At 35.3% G+C, this 23,970-nt stretch overlaps 1 protein-coding gene across 3 annotated transcripts in view; it reads right to left on the bottom strand.

The window, feature by feature from the left end:
• Positions 1-3,320: 3,320 nt before the first annotated feature.
• MBNL3 (muscleblind like splicing regulator 3) overlaps positions 3,321-23,970 on the bottom strand; it is a 69,717-nt gene continuing 49,067 nt past the window's right edge. For 2 of the 3 annotated variants that reach the window (XM_028128822.2, XM_054717787.1), the window contains exons 3-9: positions 16,967-17,158; positions 15,653-15,889; positions 10,846-10,996; positions 9,105-9,140; positions 6,944-7,038; positions 5,670-5,743; positions 3,321-3,699 (exon numbers count right to left, since the gene is read on the bottom strand). In XM_028128822.2, coding sequence (XP_027984623.1) covers positions 5,687-5,743; positions 6,944-7,038; positions 9,105-9,140; positions 10,846-10,996; positions 15,653-15,889; positions 16,967-17,158 — 768 coding nt within the window. In that variant the 3' untranslated portion in view covers positions 3,321-3,699; positions 5,670-5,686. The remainder of the gene's footprint in view (positions 3,700-5,669; positions 5,744-6,943; positions 7,039-9,104; positions 9,141-10,845; positions 10,997-15,652; positions 15,890-16,966; positions 17,159-23,970) is intronic. The other variant, XM_028128825.2, reaches the window with a different exon arrangement.

The following is a 23,970-nucleotide window of genomic DNA, read 5'->3' as shown; positions in this document are numbered from 1 at the left end:
GAATGGGAAAGGAACCCAATAACATTCTAAGTAGCAACAGGCCTTCTTTACATGTCATTTAATACAATTTAATGCCAATGTTTTCCTTATTCAGGCATTACTATGTTTACTGGACATGCTATTAAAAACTGATTCAAGTTGTAAAGGTTAATTTTATTTGGTTCCTACTGATGGTAGTGAGGAGGTACTTACTTTTTCCCAATTTGAGAGCTTGTGAGGCTACCAACTAGTGAACACAGCCCAGTGATATAGGACAACACTTCTGGCAAAATAAAAGTACTTTAAACATGTTAAAAAATGGATGGAGAAGATTGATGGAGTAGGGAGAAGATGGCTTTTCACATCACAATAAATTACAAATTAAAGACTAATCTAGACAAGTGAAATGAAATGTAATAGCTGGTTACAGAGTCATGCTCCAATTGCAAAAGAAAATACTGTTATTTAAATAGCAATTTTATGAATCCATTTAATTTTGATTTAATCTTAATCTCTCTTTAAATTATACTTATGGTCACAGTGATTTTTATAAAAAGTTGACACTACTAAAACCCTCTTAAAAGATAATTTTTAGATTATTTTATCTGTATACATGACTTATTTTATTCAAGTGTCAGCACTATTGCATATTTTTGCAAAAGGCTGAGAGAAATGAACAAACACAATTTTGGATAATTAAAAATAGAGGCCCTTGTAAATTACAAAGCTTATAAAATCTTACCTAAGAATCACAAGTGATTAGAATTTTATATATACAATTCATTCAGTAAATTACTGTTTAGAGTCACTGATTAGTTTTGTGACTTCTCTTTTTATCTGAAATTTATAGTCTAATGACTAATCTTTCTTCTTTTCTTGAATAAAGATAAGTTGTACAACTCATTGCACAACTAATTTAAAACATGTTATCTTAAAATAGTATCTTGTCAAAATTCTTTTGCATCTGCATCAAAACTTTAGTGCTTTGACTTTTCTTTCTTTAAATTCATTTATAAAGCAATTTTTAAAATGCCAAAATCAAAAATTGTGGCACCCAAAATTCAACTACCCTGAATGTTCCTCACCAAACTTCTTACTAAAAAATAAGTCTTTAGTAATGTTGTCCAGTGCTTAAAGCAACATGAAAACAGCTGTACTCTAGGTTTGCTGTCTATGCACATCTTCATCAGAAGTTTAAAAAGTTAAATGAGACAGTATGTTGTGTCAAAAATATCAAACTACACAAAAAAGTTCATTTTACCCTGAAACATCTCTATCCCCTTTAGGAATACATCCAGACTAGCTTAGGTGCATCCTTCCTGAAGTCCTGTGATCACATCTGGGGAGGCACTGACACAGGTTTAACAAAACTCAGTTCCAAACACATGTAATTTCACAAAGGTGTACTCTACTTTTTCTCTATCAATGTTAAGATTTGAGGAAATAGAAATTGGTTCAAAGAATCAATAGGTAAAAGTCAGGACACTTCTTATTCTTTAACTCCAGGCAATACTATAAATAAATGGCAATGGCTCCATACAAGCAATACCATTTAGATATCACTGATGATCATGATTTGGATTGATAATTAAGCTCAACAGGATATCAACTATTAAAGAGCTAATTTTGCTCTTTTTTATTCTGAGCCAATTTGATCAGCTTTGGGATGGAGTCTCAAATGTCCTGAAGTACAAATGATGTGAAACAGAGGAACAACTGGGAGCCTGCAGATATTTGTGTCCGACTGTGCCTAACTGGGTAGGTAACCTTGGGCAAGCCATATGCCCTGGGCCTCAGTTTCATCTTCTGTTAAAAGGTTTTACCAACTCCATTGATCTATGATTCAAACACTATTGCTTGTTTAAGGTATCCTTAATCAGATTTTCTCTTTGTCATTTTCATGAACTAGAAAACATTAAATCTAAGTTGATGTAAAATATCATATGGTTCCACTACTGTATAATAATAGTAACTTTAATAAGTAAGGTGGATGAGGCATATCATATACAAGAATTAATTACTATTTTACTTGCTTATAAATTTATTTCATAAAAATTAGTAATGTGAATTCAGCTCAGGTCCATGGAGTGCAGCCACTCTGTCTCAACCAAAGGGTCTTAAAAACCTCTCTGTTATAATTTTCAAATACATATAAAAACAAACAAATCCAAATCAACATTGGTTTTGATGAGAGAGACTCTTAATAAAGTTTGGGGAAAGCAACACTTAAAATATATCACAGGCGCTTGCTACTTCACTGAAGTGTTTAATAAAACTGAAAACTCAGCTGAACTGGAGCTAAAGCCAACTGTGGACATCCTTCCTAGAACTTTTAAATAGATCGAAGAATAATTTTAAATGTCTTCCTATCCTCCTTCCCACCCGGCCATTTCTTTAATGCTATACTCAGGTTCCAACTGTGATTAATAGAAAAGATTGTCCATTTGGGGAGGAAAGGCCTCACTTGGAACTAATTCACCCTGACAGACTTTTGCTAGATTGCTCCTTACTTATTATAAAGAGCATAAGACATTTGCATTCAGAAATGGCTCTTGTGTAAAAGGTAGCAATCTAATGGTTTTTATAGGTTTTCCTCTAATGTGTAAAAAGTACCTCCATGTCTCCATATCCCTGTTTAATTTATTATCTGTAATTAGCATATCTTTAAGTCTCCAAGTACCAATTTTTCAACTGAAGATGACAAATGGCTGTTTTAGACAATCAACCTAGGAGATAGGATCCTTGAGCCATAAAACATGTAATGGGTACTTTATACATATTTTTTAGTATAAATGTTGAAAGATTAATTTAAAGGTAAATTCTAGTTTTACAAGCTATTTAAAGAGTGAAATTAGGAGTTAATTTTTTAAGCAGTTCCCTGTTTTGTTTTTTTTTGTTTTTTTGGGCAGGTAATTATGTCTCTCTCACAAATAATGTACTAATGTGATCATATTATACAAGGTCAGATCTGCAGGTATAAATTATTCACAAGCATGTTTATGAACAGGTTTTGTGAACACTCAAAAGTAAGGCTTTTAAAATGTCTGCCCCGAGAAACCTACAGAAATATTCTAAACAGAGAAAGCATATTAACATCAACCTGTCATATTTTTAAGCACACATATTTCTGTTTCCCATTAGTAACATTTTAGTTGAAACAAAAAACCACACATATTACAGCAAAACTCTGTAGTATGTAAAAATCTAACACAACACAATATATCACAATACAGTACAATACATTAATGAGGAAAATGGTATTTTGATATAATTTTTACATTTTAAATCAACCCAATAGGCTACTGTGTAAACAAAACAGTAAGGTAACAGCACTTCAAAAACAGATGAACATTACCCACCAAGAATACACAGTAAGCCAAAAATCCACTGTGAAGATTTACTCAGCCTAATAGTTATTAGAAAATCACAAAGAACAGTGTGACAAATTACAAAATTTTATGGTAGTGTTCTACCTAATAATTCAAATAAGATAGATGGTAGTTTTCTATTCATGTTTTGTTTTGACATCTCCATTGATTATTTAATGCTTTCTTCTTAATTTGAATTTGTTGGTTGGCATTTTTGTTTGTTTAATATATTGACTGCATGATGCTTATTGTTGTGTTGGTAGAAGAGGACAATACTACATATAGAAAGGCCATATGGAGGTTCTCATGGAGAGATTCTGATAATCCATAACTCTGTTGTTCAGAATTTCAACTGAAATGGAAAAAGAGAGTGAGAAATATTTAAGGGTTATTGAAGCAGGAGTTAGGATACTTTGTTCTTGTTCCAGTTCTTTATGTGAACTATACCAAGATATTCCCCACTCTGAATTTTACATTCAACATCTGTAAAAATGAAGCTGTTGGAGATGATCTCTAAAGACTCATCTCTAAAGTGTATGGTTCTTATTGAGTGCTAATGCACAGAGTTGCCATAAGTTAACAGAGATGCACTCAATTGTTTAATGCATTATCTACACAATGCCAAGCCTTTTGATGAGCATCCACCCATCCATCCACTTCCTTCAACAAGCATATTGAAAAATCATGCTTACACCTGAAACTAATATAAAGTAATATTGAATGTCAACTGTACTTGGAAAAAAAGTTTGATTCCAAACATTCAAAATATGCAAATATTAAATAAACTTTAAACATTTTATCTGAATGTATTGGAGAATAAATGTGAAATCTAGGTACTACGTAGTATTTTACAAAATTACATCTTTTAAACTTTGAAGAAATTTTCAACATCTGTTACATATTAACGTGATTATGGTCTGCAAATTCCCTCTACATTTTATAATGGAATCAAACAAAAAGGAATCAGTATTCTCAAACATGTTTTGTTAGAAAGTTAATTTGACAACTTTTGTTTACCTTTATGTGAAGCGGCCCATGAGAATCAGGGAAGTGTTCACAAAATCCACAGTCTCATATTTGGTGCTATTCCCAAGTTGCCACTATCCCAAATGATACTACTGAAAATTATTACAATTCACAGCTACTTCAATTATTCCATATACTCAAAGGTATCTTTAAAAAACATTTCTTATGACTGAAGGGACCTATTTATCTAATGTATAGTCAGCTACAGGCTCTGGGCATATGTGTTCTCAGCAGGAAAGAAATGCTAGCCAGGTTCTGGGGAACCAGCCCATCAAGAGAATAGGACTGTTGCCTTTTTCAACCAAATGACACACTCTGGTTTTGAGAACTTCAAGCTTTCAATGACTAATGTATGCAATTCAGAATAGATATACTTGTTTAATAAGTGCATATAATTAATTAATTAAGATACCTAAGAGTCTTAAGTGGCTTCAAAAGTCACATGTACCAAGTGAACAATTGCTCTAATTAAGTGTGTGTTATTATAAGCTCTGAACCAGACAGAGGGCAACAAATGTTAAGGGGTTAAAAATCCAACAGCAGCAACAAAAATTACATACAAAAAAAGCCATGATTTGAATGGAAATACTGATTAAATTACTAAATTATGTCACTCAAAATTCAAAACAGCTGGGGAAATTCTGGTAGGCTTACATGGGAAGCAATGCAAAATAGCAGACTGTAAAAGCACTATTTTCTAAAATGACCTAGGAGAGGCATATTACTTACTATCTTTAAAAAATCTTTATTGTTTAAAGTATTACATAAGTCTCCTTTTTTTTCCCCATTGACCTCTCCCCAGCCGCCCCCACCCCCTAGCACATGCCCTCACCCCCTCTACTGTCTGTGTCCATTGGTTATGCTCATATGCATGCATACAAGTTCTTTGGTTGATCTCTTACCCCCTCTTACTTACTGTCTTTAAGATAATTATCTCAGTCAATTTGTGACAAAATTATTTTGCCTAAATTTAATTTTTAAAAAAGCTAGAAAAATGGAAAAGAATTAAAATTGAAAGGTGAGCTCTGTCTTTGGCTAACAAATTATACAAAAAAATAGTACAAAAATATTTCAGAATTTGTAAGCTCATTTGGGAGAATACAATACCAGCTGTCATTTTAATATAAAAATTGCACATTTGCTATCTACATTTCAATTTTGAAAATTTTGAATGCTTTAAATCAAACTATAAGTTATAAGCAATGTCTATTAGTGAAAGTATATACCAGAACTTTAGCAAATGCAATGTGTAAATAAAAATATAACATATTTATATTAATACTCAAAGAAACTTACTGTTCTATTGGTAACTTCTACATCTGTGAAACAAACATGCTACTGTTCAGTTCATCTATTGATAATGCTGGTATCTATAGTAAAAGAGATTTTAAATTAAAATAGTTTCTTGAGAGGATTCCACTTATTTTGTTCACTGCTTGGACATGGTAATCAATACCATAATCATTTCACAGGAAAATTTAAACAATATTAATGATATCTACTAATAATTAATTTTGCAAAGCAAAGATTAGAATGTGATTTATTTCCCCAATTAATTAATGCTTTTTGTGCTATCTGGTTATCATACTTATAATTGAAACAGCAGGGGAACTTGCAGTCATGAAGCATGATTACCACTTTAACAAGGCAAAACGTCCATAACATTGCACAATAACTATTGTTTGTATCTCCTTACAGTTTCAAGACTCCCCCCAAATTTATAATTTTCCTTGTGACTCGGCTTGTAAATACCTAAAGCAAATGAAAATCAAAACAACACAAGCACATTTAATGTCAGTATGAGAAGAAATTTCTGACATAATTATTAGATAAGTATAGGGATATCTGTGCCTTAGAAATAAATGTATTAACTTGCTTTCTTTCCAGCAGATAAGAAGGTCAAGGTGATGATTGTACTTAGTGAACATTTAAACACAATAACCAAAAATGGTAGTAAAATAAAACAAATTCACCTCTTGAACAATGAAAAAGTGTTTAAGAAATATTTAGTATATACATTTGATTGGTGTAGTAGCAACAATTGTATATATACTATATAACATATCAAGAAAGACATCTTGTAATTTATTGAAAATGAGATAACTCTGCTGATTCATCTCAGGATCAGTAGCAAAGCAGATACCTCTAGGACAGAGATTTTCAAACTTATTCATCTGGTGGCACACATAAACTAACTGAAAATTCTATGGCATAACGAAAATATATTTTCTGCTAATCTGACAAAAATATATATAATTTTAACTCATTCACACATTGTTGTGTTGGCTTTTGTCATTTTTTTTATTTGATGATCTGAGGGAAAAGAGGTCAGTGCTCCTAACTAAATAATCAGGTATTGCATGTTTTAAAAATTCTTATAGCACACCACTGTGCTGTAGCACACAGAATGAAAATCACTGCTCTATAAGAACCACAAAAATAAAAACTGTAAATGTAACGACTACTTGGGAAACACAAGAATATGGAACAATGTCTCTCACCAATTCAAAAAGCATATACCGTGTCTTACCAATACACCGTAGATATCTAGGTGAAGTAAATTGCCAAACCTGATTGCCTGTAGCTGTTGCAGCGAAGGGAACACTGGTGGCAGGTGTTGTTGCTGCAGACACAGTGGTAGGTGTAGCACCGTGCATCATGGGCACTTTCCGTAGGAAACCATGGAAGCAACACACGGGAGGGTGAACCATTTATGCAACCATGACATAAACGATGAAATGGAGCATGGTAGGTATCACAGCAACAAGCCATGTGACATCATCATCATGGATACACCAGGGTGCAACATGCAATCACAGACAGTGCAAAGCAACACAGAACAGAATGGGAAACATTTAAAAAGAGAAAAGGGATAAACAATTAAAGTTTACATTGAGAAAAAATTATTTCAAAATTTAGTTAGTTTTTTAGTAGAATCACATTTTATTTGAATTAAAAGGCCATATTTCCATAGGGTTAAATTGGCTGCATAAAGTAAAATCTTATTTTACTAAGACTATCTGTATTAATAGCTAGTTAAGTAGATAAGTGACTGGGTTGCACATTCAAAATGGGAGTAGGGAACTGTGAGTTGGTGCCTGGGTTCATTAATTTATAGATATGAGTGCTGTCACTAGATTTGCAGGTTCAAAGGGACAGTTATATGTATACTTACCTGATCTACATGCAAAAATATGGTAGTTCAGTTGGTGGGTATATGGTAGGGGAGCAGAGATGAATAATACAATGGCCTACACATTCAGGTTTTTAAATACACCTCTGGCAAACCTCTTGAAACTTAGGCTATTTATCAAACACATGGGATACTTTAAAGAAAATATCTGACAAAATGTTGTCTTCATGGAAAATGTTGTAGCTACATGGCTAAAAACTATACCATCTCTTTCAGCGTGTTTTCTCCTTGCCTTTTCTAGTTTCTACCTCATTTAAAAAGCTTTTTGGGTGCTTTTCTCATTTCTAGCTCATTGGTCAAACAGAGTAGATGCAAAGCCCAAAAAGAACTAAGGGGCTTATTGAGATAAAACGAAAAGTCAAAACAGCAACCACATAGTAGTACAATAAAATTCACTGGCTACGGAAGTACGGCCTCTGTTATTGAGGGATTGGCTGTCCTCTGTAAAAATAAAAAATATTTCCATTGATAATAACAGGATCCCTATATTCATATGACTAGACGATCTGAATTCTGCAAGTTTGTGAAATGTGTCTTCACATTTTGTGACTCTGCTTCCCTGTCCTTTCACCTAAGAACGGTGTAGGAATGCAAACTGCATGCGTAAATAGAGCTGCTTCCTGTAGAGTTTCTGTGTTTCCAAGGGGGGAGGAGTGTTTTTAGAATTGACATGTTGTACATTAAGGAATGTCTCTAAGTAATGGATAACTAGAGGTAGGAATAAGGAAAAACTACAGTTTCTGTTAATCACCATTTGGGGTACAACTATGGTTTCTATGACAGTAGATATGTTGATTTTCCTCTCTCCAAGCCATTCATTTTCTCTGTAAACTTTCAGATAATCTGAATTCAATCAATGTAGATGTAAATTATTACATATGAATGCTTGCCATTCACCCTTTAATTTCTTGGTTTGCTTTCCAAAATGAGCTAGAAATGAGAAAAGCACCCAAAAAGCTTTTTAAATGAGGTAGAAACTAGAAAAGGTAAAGAAAAAACACCCCGAAAGAGACGTTTTAGCTGCTAGCCATGTAGCTGTAACATTTGCCATGAAGACAATATTTTGTCAAATATTTTCTGACACAGGACATTAAGAAATGTTCTGGCTTTGCTAAACTCATCCTCTCTAAACATGTGAGTATTGAATAATTTAGATCTTATGGATAACTTATTTGGAGGAAAATTTTGTACTTTAGAAATTGTACATTTTAAATATTTTATAGTGTCCTAGTAACAGATATAAAGCTTAGAACAAAACTGCCCATTCTGGCTAAATAAGGAAATGTTTCAAAATAATTCAGCTATACTTTTTAGGGTGAAAATAGAGCAATGGCAGGGTCAGTATCTGGCCAACAAACTAGGACTTGGGAGTGTAGGAGTAATGTGATTCCACAAAGATGTGAAATAGCACTATATTAAACCTTAAATACTCAGATAATGTCCAACCATATCATTCAGTCATATGCTCTTTCATAGTCACAACAGAAAGTTACTTTTTTTCAGATTAGAATAATTGAGAATTTTTGTACAAAACCTACCAATACTTGAAGCAGGTGCCATGCACAGTATTTGCCCTGTACACCATGCAGAAAAAGCGTGAAAAGTAAAGAAAAGAGATATTTCATTATTTAAGCTTTACTGATAGAAATAATTTTAACTAAAAAGATAATCTTTGCAATATTAATTTATTAGCACATGCAAATCCAAGTAATCTCTTATGCTTATAATTACAGCTTAGTTTTAAAATCACAAACCCAGGTAATCAAAGTAATTCTTGGATGCTTAGGTATAAACTTGAATATTACATTTTCTTTAAGAGGATTATCTCACTTAAATTACATCCTGTATTTATTTTGACAAATACATCCTAAGTGACTTTAATCATGAAAGGGAGAATTTTATTTATTACATAAATTGTTTTCAAAATATGCACCAAGATCTGGTACCTAGTGCCAATAGTTCTATTTAGAGTATTTATCTATTATCACTACCTACTCCACCTTGTAACTGAGGACTTGACTATGAACATATGGCAAATAGGCTTTTTATCAAAAGGAGGCTCAGCCTGAAAGGTTTTTAATTTGTTATTGCTTAAGGGGGACAGTGTTCTTCAGATATTTTGGCTTATAAAGCTAGATTTTAAATAATCCAAATCCAGCAAAAAGTCGAAAAATTGTGTGCTTTTTAAATGATACCATGAAAATTATTGTTAGTTACTAGACAAAACTTAATAGATTCTTCCAAAATGTATTACTGATTAATTTATCGATTAAGAAAGAGGTGTTTTTTATTTCAAGTCCAGGTATATAATTCTATGCATTTAGTATGTTTATACAATTAACAAGGCTTTATAAATTAATTTTTAAATCATGTCATTTTCATTTAATAATAATTTTCAAAGTGGGAATTTATAATTCTGGCAAGAAAATCTACTATACTCTGGGTAATTCATATTTTCAATTTATTCCTAAGAGACTTTATTGTAATTCTTAAAGTACTGAACCACTAGAAGAAGAGTATTTTCCCTCATATACATATTTGGACAAAATTATGGCTTAAAATTTTTATTCAATTTGATACAAAATTGTTAAGCTATTAAATGTAGTTGAATGTAAAAGATAATATGTCAGGAAAACTTCTATATTTTTAAATATTAACTGGTTTAAGAATTAGAGGCATGAAATGGGGGGTAGGAGAGGCTGGGGGAAGGTCAATTGGGGGGGAAAAAGACATATGTATTACTATTTGCAATACTTTAAACAATAAAAAAAGAATATAAAGAAAGAATTAGAGGCTAGAACTATCTGTTATATTATACTATATATTATCTGTATATTATACTATGCTATAAATTTAAAGGTAGTTTTATTATAAGTATCTTCAGTATATCAAAACTATATGGACTTCATATTTTTGCAATGCTGAAAATGGGAAAGATTTTTTTTGAGGGCAGACCAATGTCTTTGAATGTTATACCTAAGAGTCAAAAAATTAGTTTGAGACTGAACCAAGTGAATCAATGATAAGAAGCAAAAATTAAGAAATGTTAAAAAGAAAAATATGGACAATGTTTCCTAGACTGATTTCAAATCATTAATTTTCAGAAATCACAGAAACAAATTTTTAATATATACTAGCAGATCAAACATAACTGCCCTGTTTTGTTTCCAGTCAAAACACCTGTTGATAGTCCTGCCATAAAAGTCATTTGGTAGCTGGTGTGCATTGTATACACTCACAACATCATTACACTCACAGTGTTCACAGCCCAGTTCTCACCTGCAGGGATAAAGGCTGGCTGTGGGAGCTGCAGGTTAGTCAGAGCCTGTTGGCAGTGGAAAACACTGGGATTAAAGAGCGGGACGGCACCATTAGTCTTTTCAAGTGCCGATCTCTTTGGTATCAGTTGAAATGCACCAGGCTGTAGGGCCTGTGAGGGAGGGATAGATTAATAAATAGTACCAAAGAAAGTGAAGAATGTACTCAAACCAAGCAAGCAGCAGTTAGATAAGGTATGATCTGGGAACCCTCTGCAAGGATATCCATCGAGCAAGGTAAGCAGCTACAGAGATGAAGCAGTTCACTAAATGACAACTTAGTTCAAAACAGAAAAATACATACAAGGAAAAAAAGAAGCTTTTCAACTTCACTAATTTTGGCAAATAAAAAAGGGCCTCATCATTTGGACAGGATGTGACAGGAAGCTGTTAACAGCAAATAAGCATTTAAAATGAACATGCTCATCTACTAATCTATTAAAATGAGATTAGCAGACGCAATGGGTATAGCAGGAAATACATTTTTTTCCAGTTAAAATTCTGATAAGGATTTAGGAGATAAATGGTATATAGGTAATAAAACATTATCAGTAGTTGGAGTCTGCTACTGTAGCCCAATAAAACAAATCCAATTTGTACCAGGTCTTCAGGTCCAAATTCTATAACTGTAAATCTCCCAATTAAAATGTAAGAAAAAAAGGCAAATTATTACTTCCCCATCACCCACCTCACCCAGGTACCATAGTTAGCAAAATCAATTATAATTTGTAGAGGCTTGCCTTGCATTTCAGTATGTGCCATTTGCTTTGTACAGTCCTTGTAAAGTTTAATTCTAAACGTATTAGCATTTTAAAATACTCCTTTCGTGTCTACAATTCTTTCAAAATGCTTATAATACTCAGTCAAACTTGTTGCTGGATCAGATTCATTGGAGAAGTTTGCCACTACATTTTTTTTCTTAGCAAATTGTAAATTACTTAAAAAACATGCCCCAGAAACAACAATTAGGTGTGCTTCAAATTCTCAAGTAGACAAGGACACTTGTGCAGAGTAACAAACCTTCCACACACTAAAACGGTTATGCCATGACCTCCTTACTCCTGTGAATAAAGAAAGCCTAAAGCAGGGGTGGGGAACATCCAGCCTAAGGACCATAAAAATCGCATAAAATCATTTAGTCTGGCCCTGCCATGGCATTAGGGATGAGTTAATTAAATGTTTGACGAAATAAAGCAGGCTAATTTTTTAAGTCGATAACTTTGTATGACCCATGAATGATGTTATAAATATCCAAATGGCCCTTGGCAGAAAAAAGGTTCCCTCCTCTGGCTTAAAGGAATCAGTATTTTCTTTGGGAAAAACTAAACATCAATCCTTCAAGTCTTTTTCTTTTAAATTCATACAAACTTCTTTCAATGAAGTCAACCTGAGCTAGGCACATGAACAGTGTAAAAATATCTCTTTTCACTAAGCATTTCTACTCTGAATCCTTAAACATATAGAAAGTTTAAACTTCTTCATGGAAAGCCTCCTTTGTTTAATCTTATTTCAGACAAATTTGTATGGGCCAATTTGACTTTACCACTAACACTCTGCTCTGCCCAGTTACTCAGAAAGGAATATTATATTAACACTAGAGGCCCAGTGCATGATTGAATCATGTACGTGTAGGGTCCCCTACACGCTTTCGCTTTTCGCGGTGGAGCTGGGTGCCGAGCCGGAGGCTTCTGAAAGGCCTGGTGCCGGAGCAGACAGGCACCCAGCTCCCCCGCTTTTGATGGTCCGTGGCCGCTGAGGGGGGCTACCCTGCTGTTGAGAGGCGCAGGGGGTGGGACTCCCGGCCCCCTGCGCCTCTCAACGGCTGCTGAGGGGGGCTGCCTCGGACACCTGGCTACCTTGCCGTTGAGAGGCACAGCTGGGTGTCTGCGGCAGGCCCCCTCAGCAGCCACGGATCTGGCCCTTGAGAGGCACAGGGGGCGGGAGTCCCGCCCCCTGCGCCTCTCAACAGCAGGGTAGCCCCCCCTCAGTGGCAGCGGATCCTTGCCTCTCAATGGCCGGATAGGCCACCCCGGGTCCCGCCCCCCAGCCTCCCACCGCCCAATCGTGGGTGTAGCGGAGTGATGGTAATTTACATGTTACTCTATTATTAGATAGGATTCACAAGTACCAGTCAACTGAAGGCCAACTATATAATATTTAAATTTCAACATGGAAATTTGGGTCTGACTTATGTGCATTTTACCAAATATGCCCAAATTATCAGGAATGAGCACATACATATGAAGGCCCCATGCCTGAATGTGGAACAAGTACATAAAGGCACAAGCAAGCCATTGTTTATACACCCCACACATATGAGAACATTTACTTTTATGGAGCCAGCTGTATTCTTCTCTTTTATAATAGGTCCATGCTGTTTCTGAACTCTATGCCATCAACAGAAATAATCCAAAATTTGAAGGCTTAATTTTGCATTGAATATTCTGGATGCCTTCTATTTTCAAAGCTTAAAATTCCCTCATTCAAAAGATTTTAAGATAAACAACATGTGATGAGGTCTTTTGTTTTTTTAACATTCATTAACAGATTATGTTGTCCAGATCAATCTTTCATGAAGTAATGGGTTCAGTTCTGAGAGAACAGGGATATTGAGAAAGCAGAGCAAGTCCAAAATTGGTACTGTGTCCTTAAAGCCATAATCTACCAAGAAAAGTTGGGAGAAATTTGGGGTATCTGGTTTAGAGAAAAAGACATGAGAGTCACCACTCAAGGAATAGGGATTGACATATTTTGTGTAATAAGAAAAGTATGAGTTCCAGTTATAACAAGATAGATGTCAACTCATTATGAGAAAAACATTGTTAACAAATATGGGGTTTGAAAATAAATATATTTCTCTTATTAAAGGTAAGGTCTCTGTCAGGGGGTTCAGGTTCCTGTAGATGATTTTTTTTAACAGCCAGAAAATATGAGGTTCCTTCCAATAAGGTTTTTTCCCTTATTGGATTACTAGAGGCCCGGTGCACGAAATTTGTGCACGGGGGGGGGGGGGGTTGTCCCTCAGTCCAGCCTGCACCCTCTCCAATCTGGGATCCCTCTCACAATCCAGGACTGCTGGATCCCAACTGCTCACCTGCCTGCCTTCCTGATTGCCCCTAACTGCTTCTGCCTGCCAGCCTGATCACCCCCTAACCACTCCCCTGCCAGCCTGATTGATGTCTAACTGCTCCCCTGCCAGCCTGTTTGCCCCCAACTTCCCTCCTCTGCCAGCCTGGTCACCCCTAACTGCCCTCCCCTGCAGGCTTGACCACCCCCAACTGCCTACACTTGCAGGCCTGGTCCCTCCCAACTGCCCTCCCCTGCTGGCCATCTTGTGGTGGCCATCCTGTGTCCACATAGGGGCAGGATCTTTGACCACATGGGGGCAGCTATCTTGATCTTGTGTGTTGGAGTGATGGTCAGTCTGCATATTACTCTTTTATTAGATAGGATAAAGGCCTGGTGCATGGGTGGGGGCCAGCTGGTTTGCCCTGAAGGGTGTCCCGGATCAGGGTGGGAGTTTCCTTATGGCATGGGGCGGCATGGGCGAGGGGCCTGTGGTGGTTTGCAGGCAGGCCATGCCCCCCTCCCCCCGGCGAACCAAGCGGAGGCCCTGGTATCTGGGGTCTATTTATCTTCTACAATTGAAACTTTGTAGCCTGGAGCGGAGCCAAGTCTTCTGCTCATTTCTGTTGGGGTTCATTCACCTTCTATAATTGAAACTTTGTAGCCTGGAGTGGAGGCATAGTCCGGCCAGGGCAGGTGGAAAGCTTGGCTTCCCCCGTCGCCGGGGGCAACCCTAGCCTGCTCTCTCCAGCTCCGTGGCTGCCACCATTTTTGTTAGGATTTATCTTCTATAATTGAAACTTTGTAGCCTTAAGCAGAGGCCTGGGCTGGCCAGGGTGTTCGGAAAGCTTGGCTTCCTCTGTCGCCAGGGAAACCCAAGCCTCCCTCCTGCTCTCTGTTTTATTAGATAGGATTATATCCTGTTACAGGAGGAAAGGCCCAATCCAAAAAAAGAAATAACAAGGAGCTTATCAAAATAATTGACAGCTGTTACAAAGAAGTAATCATAATTCCTATTTTGCAACGTATCACACTGTAGTATGGTATGCAAATATTTTCCCTAGCTCCTAAAATCAACTTTTCCCCAAAACTGACTTGCTAGGACAACTTTTGTTGCCTCTTCTCCCAACCATGTAGAAATGCCCCTCCCAGCCTCGGCTGGCTGCTTCCTTAAAACCATTCCTCCAAAAAGGAAAGAGAACCTTAACTTTTGGGAAACAAAAGCTTACTTATTATCCCATCTTTCAAGTCTTCTGTTTTTGAAAGGCATTAAGGATATTACTAACAAAGTGCCCATGTAGGTGGCTCATAGGCAGAGGAGCAACTTGCTGTCTTTTTTCATATGCTAAGGTTAGTCATGCTATTAAAAAATCATTCAAAACTAATTTACTATTTAAATTATACAATTTTCTCTTTCCCTAAAAATGGGAGAAAAGGCACAATAGATTATAATAATCAGTAAATAGTTACCTTTAAAAAGTTACCTTTAGAAAATTTTTAAATTGTTACCTTTAGAAAATTTTAGTAAATGAAGTAGAACAAATAGGTTCTCTCTTTTCCAGCTTATAACCTTGGCTATTCATATTAGGGTCCACTCATGACTATCCAAGGTTATGGTTACAAGACAATAGACACACTGAGGTATATATTAATCATCCCCCCCCGAAAAAAAATATAGTCCATAAGTCCTGGCCTGCTCTTACCGTCCCAGTGGCAGCTGAGTGGTTCATCTGGTGATGAGCTGCCTTGAGTTTGGCTTGCAAGTGTGCGGGAGGATGAAAGTACTTGCATTTCTCGCGGGAGCATCGGCCTTTGATGTAATCCATGCAGATGGTCACAGTATTATCACTTGACTCAATCATAGAAACATCAGTAGGATGAGCATAGCGGCAATCATTTTCACCACGTGTACAATTTCCACGCTGAAATTCTCGGCAAACCTTAAAGAAAAAAAATATCACATTGATGACTTAGAAGTTGATTAGGTTTTATTTATTTTTCCAGTGAATGTAAGAGCAATAGTATACATTACAGTACTTTGCTATCTATGGTATTTAGGAAAAATCTAAAAAGCTGAAGGATCATGTAAAGGATGTTCACTCTGAGATGTAAACGTAGACAACATTTTGATTCTTAGAAAAAATTTCTGTTCTCTCCAAAAGAAAGCTGTCTGTTTTTCTTATGTTGAAATAAAAGTGCTTAAAAGCATTGTTTAATTTTCCATTTAATACAGCCTAAAGTGTAATTAGCTACATATGCAAAAGGGATTTATTTTGTTAAGGTCCAAAATGAGTCTTTATCACACAGAAATGTGCTTTTCCAGAAGCAGACTTGTGGGCCATGATTGAATTACATTATGTATACAATCAAATTCCATTATAACACACTGCCAGGCATTTAAGAAACTGCCAATGAAGCTGACTTTGTAAGAAATTGACTAGTTGTTTATTTTAATTTATGAAGAATGACAATTAAGAGATGTTTTAAGGACTTCAATAAATTAGAAAGCTGTTTCTTATTTTTTTACATTTTCTTTTCTTAGCATAAAGGGATATTTAATATCTAATACATCATTCTTTTAAAAATGGGGGAAAAGGTTTAGGTACTATGAGACTCACATTCTGCATTAGCAGATATACTAGACTATCTTTTTTTCAGTTTGATTAATCTAGCAAGTAGAAACTCATCAACAAACATAGCAATTCCAATCTATGAAGCTAGAGCTTGGGTAGAAGCAGCATTCCCACCAGACTTCCTGTGCATAGCAAAGGAGATGCATTTTGTGGCCAGGTGCACTAAGACGTGCTTTAACCTATTGTACAACTGAATCAATTCACTTCACAAGAGCGTATAATTGCAGTAGTAAAATATTTAACATTGTTCTGAGGTTATACTCTATAAGCTAAAAACCCAGGTGCACTCATTTAAGGCATTCAAAACATAAGGCTCTGAGGCTGTTGTTTCATGCATAAGGTTAATATAAACCATATAGTATTTATATATTTCTACACAAATACCTCCAGTTTATCTGAACGCATCGGTTTTGGACCAGCAGCTCCTGGCAATGTGAGAGTCGGGTTTCCAGAAAACAGAAGAGGTGTGTTTGGTAAAAGTTCGGCAGGAACCAGGCCCATTCCAGGATGAGTTAAGTAAGGATTGAAAGCCATGGTAGGATTAGCTGCAAGTGATGGAGTCATAGGAAAGGAAGTCTGTATGTTTGAAAGAAAAAAGTGTTAGAGTTAAACAGATTATTCCTATTAATACACAAGGAGGCATTCTTTTAGAAAGGCTAAGCATATAAAAATTTGTCATTGTTTCTCAGATTTATTTTGAGTCTTATTCTAATTTCATATAGGAGTTGCTTTAAACCAACAAACATCTTTGAGTATCAAATATATTGGTAAATTGATAAAACAAGTCACATAATTTTAATAACCATGAGTTAACCAAATTTCACCTCATTGATGGATTCTGTTCCAAATGTGTTTTATTTAGCACTTTTCTTTTTCCCTAAAAATCATGCCACCAATGATAGCATATATATAGACAATCTACCCTGTCTCCTTTCACAGGCATGACTTTTGCAGGTATATTTAAGGTTCTTCTGTAAGTTTGCTTTGTTCTACCCTCCTCCTTCCTCTTCCCCATCAGTATTGCTTGGTTCTAAGGCTGCCTGTATTACTACAGTTCCCACCTGCCCCACCAGACACTTGCTTCTCTTGGTTCACTATTAATTTTGGAAGACAGCAATGAATGAGGAGGAAAGGGGTAGGTTTAAAATGTGGGAGCTCTAACAATTTCATGCCATTTACCTAAAATGAGATTGGTATGATAATTTTTTAAAATTTCAATGTCCTATTTCATAAACTAATATGACTTGCCTAGCCTTGTCTTTATCTAGTGGGCAAGATGATATCTATAGTTCAAAAGGAGACCCTAAAAATACTACAAGGATCCCTGTTAGGCAGGAAGAAATAAAATAGGATTATAAAGTACATAAACTGGAGTATAGCTTATGAAGAAATTCTTTACAAACACAAAGGATTCTTGCAGATTTTTTTTATTTTTAAAAAGTTTTCATCTCCAAGAGTTTGATATATACACTGGAGTGGCCAGATTATTGTGATCTCTGAACGCATAATAATCTGGCCACTCAGTATATATATTAGAGGCCCGGTGCATGAATTTGTGCATGGGCGGGGTCTGGCCAGCCTGGCCAGGGGGAGGGGACATGGGCGGTTGGCCGGCCTGCCTGCTGGTCGAACTCCTGGTCGAGGGGACAATTTGCATATTAGCCTTTTATTATATAGGATATACACTGAGTGGTCAGATTATTATGTGTTCAGAGATCATAATTATCTGGCCACTCAGTGTATATTGCCTTATTTGGGTAACCACAGAATTTATCACTTTACTGTGCTGTTTTCCAGTTTATTCCACATGTGGAAGTCTTTACTTCTCAATGAGGTTATTTCTTTGATAGTTCTATTGTCTCCCCTGTGGGAACACAATACTTAGTGAATGACTGATTGATTTATATAATCAATGCTAAAGTTTAAAAATAAATGTAAACATTTTAAATTAATTAATAACAAATCATGTTTAAATGTAGTACATTTCTAACAGAGACTATAAAATCGTTAGTGCCATGCTGTGCAACTTGTAGTGTTTCACTGTGTATTACTGATAGCATGTGTTCTTTCTTACTTTCTTGTTATTTCTTTGACTAAAAAAATAATAAAACTGTTACACTGACAACCAACTGCCCAAACCTCTGCTAAATCACATTAATAGGAATAACTCTAAATACAGGATGAATAGGAGGTTGTAGAGTATGAAGTGAAGAGCAATATACTTGGAACTTTTCACCAGCACAGCATTCTCCATAAAGTCCCTCTTATAAACCACACTTAACTTGGAAGGAAGGACTTCTGCATTAGCACTCAACCTTAGATGAGTTTATCAAATTAGCTAATTTGACATTGGGAAGGACAGGAAAAAACCTTCCCCCTGCAAACTGGTAAGACTCACTAGGGTGAGTAGAGAAGGCATGGGGGGGGGGCAAGAGTTTTAAGAGGAAAGGGGCAATACCAGGTTCCAGGAAAGATGATGGAACAGTCTGAAAGGTGCTTTTAAGGTTGATCAGACCATCAAACCTCAGAGGCAAGGTAGGGGAGGGTGGGGGTAAGCGGGAGAGGTCAACCAAAGGACTTGTATGCATGCATATAAGCCTAACCAATGGACACAGACACCAGGGAGGTGAGGGAATGAGTGGGGGGGATGGGGGGTAATGGGCGGATAAGGACACATATGTAACACCTTAATCAATAAAGAAATTTAAAAAAAGGTTTGTGGACAGTCAGCCAAGGGCTTACCCAGAGTAACTAGGTACTATGATGTAAGAAGCTATACAGACATGTCATACTTTTTATTGAATAAGATATGAAGGTCCAGTAATTAGCTGATGAAATGTTATCTTTTATAATGAGTAGACATCTCTTGGAAAGAGCCACCCAGACATATTTACACAAAAATGCAGACTTTATCAATTTTATAATGTATGATTTTCTCAAAATCAGCAAGAATCTCTTATTATAAAATCTCCATATTTGAACCACACAATAGTATGCTTTGTTGTACTTCTTTTTTCTCTCTTTCATAATAAATTTCTAACTAAAGTCACTATACTATTCTTCTAGATACTTTTTGCTTTTGCCTTTTACAAAACTGAGAAGAACCATTATTACATTTTAAAAATGATTGAGTTGAAAGAAAGATCTACCTGTGAGTGGGTTTTCCAGTTTAAAAAACACCATTAAAGACTAATAAATACTGATCAATTAATAATAATTAAGCCTAATGCACATATAAGCAATGTATCCTATTTACAGTAGCACTGAAGTTCTACTAACTTTTCCTTTCTTTTTAGGGGGGAAATTTTTTAGGTTAACTTCTGCTTTCTTTGGATTATATTTCAACCTTCTTAAATTTGTTACATTCTCCACAGTTCAAAAACTGTGAAAACAAGCTATAAATTAATGAAAGGTCTACCTAAATAGTGCAAGGGGCTTGCTAAAAATGTTTAGGTTTTCACCAAATACTACACTGTTCCATCTTTAGGTTTTAACATGAGTATTATGTTTTATAATAATTTCTTCCTTGAGTACAAACTTCATTCAATAACACTGTTATTAGAAGGAGCAATTATTCTACTTCCAGAAACTCCTGAGGTTTTCATTTATTTTCAAATGGACATTTCTGTTTTCTCACTATTATCTCTGCCCCTGGGTAACTACTCCATTTCATGAATTTGAACATTCAAGGGTTTAGATTTGGGTAACAGCATGCCCCCCGCCACCCTCCATTAAGCCAAGAAGCCTGCAAGCTCGCACATTTAGTTTTAATAAGTAAATTTAATCCTGCTTATACCTGTGTTGCAGCCTTAAATGTCATTTGAAATAAAATAAACTGTTCCAAGGGGTAATCTTTGTTTTAAAGAAAAAAGTTCCGAACAGGTTGAATGTGATTTCTATTTATAGCCTGAAATGGTCTAGACACTTAAATATGTTTCAGATATTCATTTGAACCTAAATTATTTACTAAATATTTGAAAATATGAGAAGACTTTTCCTCTTAAAACCAGAGGTGTAGATTTTCAATTTTCTCTGAGTTTTATAAAACCAACAAGAATGGCGAAGACAATTAACTTTATGAATAAAAGATCACCTAGACAATTATTTACCCTCACTGTCTCTAGCAGGATTAGTTCCTAGAGTAGGAATTTCCACAGATTCCTTAGAAACTCTAAGGGCCTTAGGAAATGCCTCCTAAAAATTAGTGATTTGTCTCTAGAACAATGCCCCCTAATCTTTTTTAGTCTTGGATTTCTCTGAGAGTCAGATCAAAGCTGCATGCAATCTAGGGAAGTTCAAGGACCTGTCTACCCTGTTTTTGTATGGCCAAGTTGGTAACAATGGTTCCTACATTTTTAAATGGTTAAAAAAGTAAAGGATAAAAAATATTTCATAATGCATTAAAATTATATGAAATTCATATTTTAGTGTCCACAAATAAAGTCAACTGTGCCCATTGGTACAACAAAAAGTTGTGGCTACTTGTTTTCTCTCTTGCTATAGAAGTGCCTACATAATATCCTCAACTTTGCCCATTGTTCCACAAAGCCTAAAATCTTCACTATTTAGTCATTTACAGGAAAGTTTGTTGACCCACATTCTAGAGGATTCCCCAAAATAAAGCACTCTATCAATTTATTACTAAATTAAAGTACTAATTATATATAAATCTATTGATGTGAATTTAATACTTGTGGCAAGATTCTAGAAGTTGAAAACGTTTGGCTTTAGAAACCAATACTAAAGTATTCACTGAAATGTTCTTTTAAATAGTCACTAAAATTAGTATTCTTTTTTTTCTTTATTTATTAAGGTATTACATATGTGTCCTTATCGCCCCATTGCCCCCTCCACTCCCCACTCATGCCCTCACCCCCCATGTTGTCTGTGTTCATTGGTTAGGCTTATATGCATGCAAACAAGTCCTTTGGTTGATATCTCCCACTTACCCCCACCCTACTCTACCTTCCCTCTGAGGTTTGATGGTCTGATAGATGCTTTTCTGTCTCTGGATCTGTTTTTGTTCATCAGTTTATGTTGTTCATTATATTCCACAAATGAGTGAGATCATGTGATATTTATCTTTCTCTGACTGACTTATTTTGTTTAGCATAATACTCTCCAGTTCCATCCATGCTGTTGCAAATGGCAAGAATTCCTTCTTTTTTACCACAGTGTAGTATTCCATTGTGTAGATGTAACACAGTTTTTTAATCCTTAACTACTTGTTAATAGAAGGATAACTACTAAGCAACAAAGATAGATGTAATCCTATACAGGCAAAATGTTAGGAGTCACCACATATTGGTCTTAAAAAATTTTGAAGCACCACTGAATAATAATATAATTCAATGAAAAACTATGCCTTAAATATATATGTCCAGTTTACACATACACTTTAGAAACATTGATTTAATACTTAAATGAGTTATTCCTCAAGCTAGTATAAAGAAATAAATAGTAAATGTTATGCTAAATCAATCTTTGTGCCTCCCCAACAGCCTAAATCTATTTGTAGTTGTTTCAACAATATCCAAGGTCAGTTACAATTATTGTTGGATGAATGCAAAATCACTTTGGCTAATCCTGGCCAGAAAGTAATATAATAATTGAGGCCTTTCATCGCTGAGGTCCTATTTAGAGGTGGATGACTAAACATTTTCTTTTATAGGATGATAAACATTTGGTAACAATTTGTTGACTTGATTTTAATACCAGAAAAATAGTCCTCTTAACTTTTACTAGCACTCATAATACCTTAGTTTTATTGCTCATTTAAAAGAATTTATATGGTACAAAAGGAAGCTTGTTTCACCATCAACATGCATATTTCTATCCTTAGATTATCCCAAAGCACATTAAAATGTATAATTTTAGTTTCTTTCAGAGTTTATTAACTGTTCACAATGAGCACAAATGAATAATCTTGGTTTCATAGTTTTTGTTTGGTTATCTCCACACTCTTTGTGTGAATTTTTGCAGGGACTGGAGTGGCCAAAGTCACATAACCTCCAATAGTTAATTGGTTCCTCGGTAATTAAGAGTTAACTTTACAAACAGACACAAGCAGATAGTGGTGTTTATGTACTAATCATACTTGTTAATGAATAAGTCACCATGGCTTCAGAGAATGCTAAGAAAAAAATAAGTTCAAGGGTCAAAAGTGGATAACTGTTCTCACCTAGACCTGGATTTTCTGACCTTATTAGTCACAGAAGTCTCTAAGTAAGAAGAAGCATTGAAGGTAGGCAAGTAGGTGAAGGATCAATAGATTATTGTAGGTATAAAAGGTATAAAGTATAGCTTGCAAGAGAGGACAAATCCTGGTTTGGATTTGCCTGTATTGGGTGGAGGACAAGCTACAAAGTAGGCCAGAAGTTATAACTGTGAACTTACACACAGATCAGCATATCACCAGAAGATCTGGGAAGAGGGCAAATGACTTCTTCCTTATATGGACAAGGCATTTTTGACTTTGTTCCCAAGAAGTGAACAAGAACTGACCTAAAATTACTTGTTGGTGAACCACAATGTGATAGTAATGACAATTCAATTCTTTAGCATGCTACTAGGAAAGGAAAAGTATTTTTATAAAATCAAATGGCTACTCAATTTAAACAAAAGGTATGAAACTAAATATAGATTATTTTGAGGAGAGTAATGGCAAGATCTTAGAAAAGCCAAAAAAAAAAAAAAAAACCCACAAACAAACAAACAAAAAACCCACATGGAGGCTGGAGACTATAAATATTTCAGTGCAACTCTAGGATAAATAGATGCCAAGGGTTATGATGATCAAGGGTTCAACAAACAACCACCACAACTACCAAAATAACACAAATAAAAACAAAACCTTGCATGGTTAATAGCAAGATAGCTATATATGGAAAAAAGAAAAGCCCAAAGCTATAAAAATACAGAAGATTGGACATATATCAGAAAGTAATGGGGTCAAAAAAACATTAATTCACCATCTTACCATTGTCATACTTTCCTAGAAGGTAAAGATTATTTCTAATTCATCTTTTGATCCACTTTTTAAATGTTTGGCACAGAGTAGATGCTCAATAAATGTTTACTCAATTGAGTGAAAAGGGATTCCTAAGCCATTGACTACTTTTATGATTATCAATTAGAAAAATCCAATTTAAAAATTACAGTACAAAAAGAAACACTCAAGGATCAAAAGCAGTGGACGAATGCATCAGTTTTGCTTTCTACTGAGGGAGACTAAACATAATGCCACTCACAAATTGTCTTTTGATATAGATGTGAAATGCTAGATCAAGTAGTATGAGAAACACAGGGTATTTTATACACTCATATATACTGTATGTGTGTGGATGTGCATGGATACACACATACACACATTTGTATATATGCATTTT

This window comes from Eptesicus fuscus, chromosome 1 (assembly GCF_027574615.1).
Source record: "Eptesicus fuscus isolate TK198812 chromosome 1, DD_ASM_mEF_20220401, whole genome shotgun sequence".
Classification (NCBI taxonomy): domain Eukaryota; kingdom Metazoa; phylum Chordata; class Mammalia; order Chiroptera; family Vespertilionidae; genus Eptesicus; species Eptesicus fuscus.
This window is presented reverse-complemented; position numbering and strand designations above follow the sequence as displayed.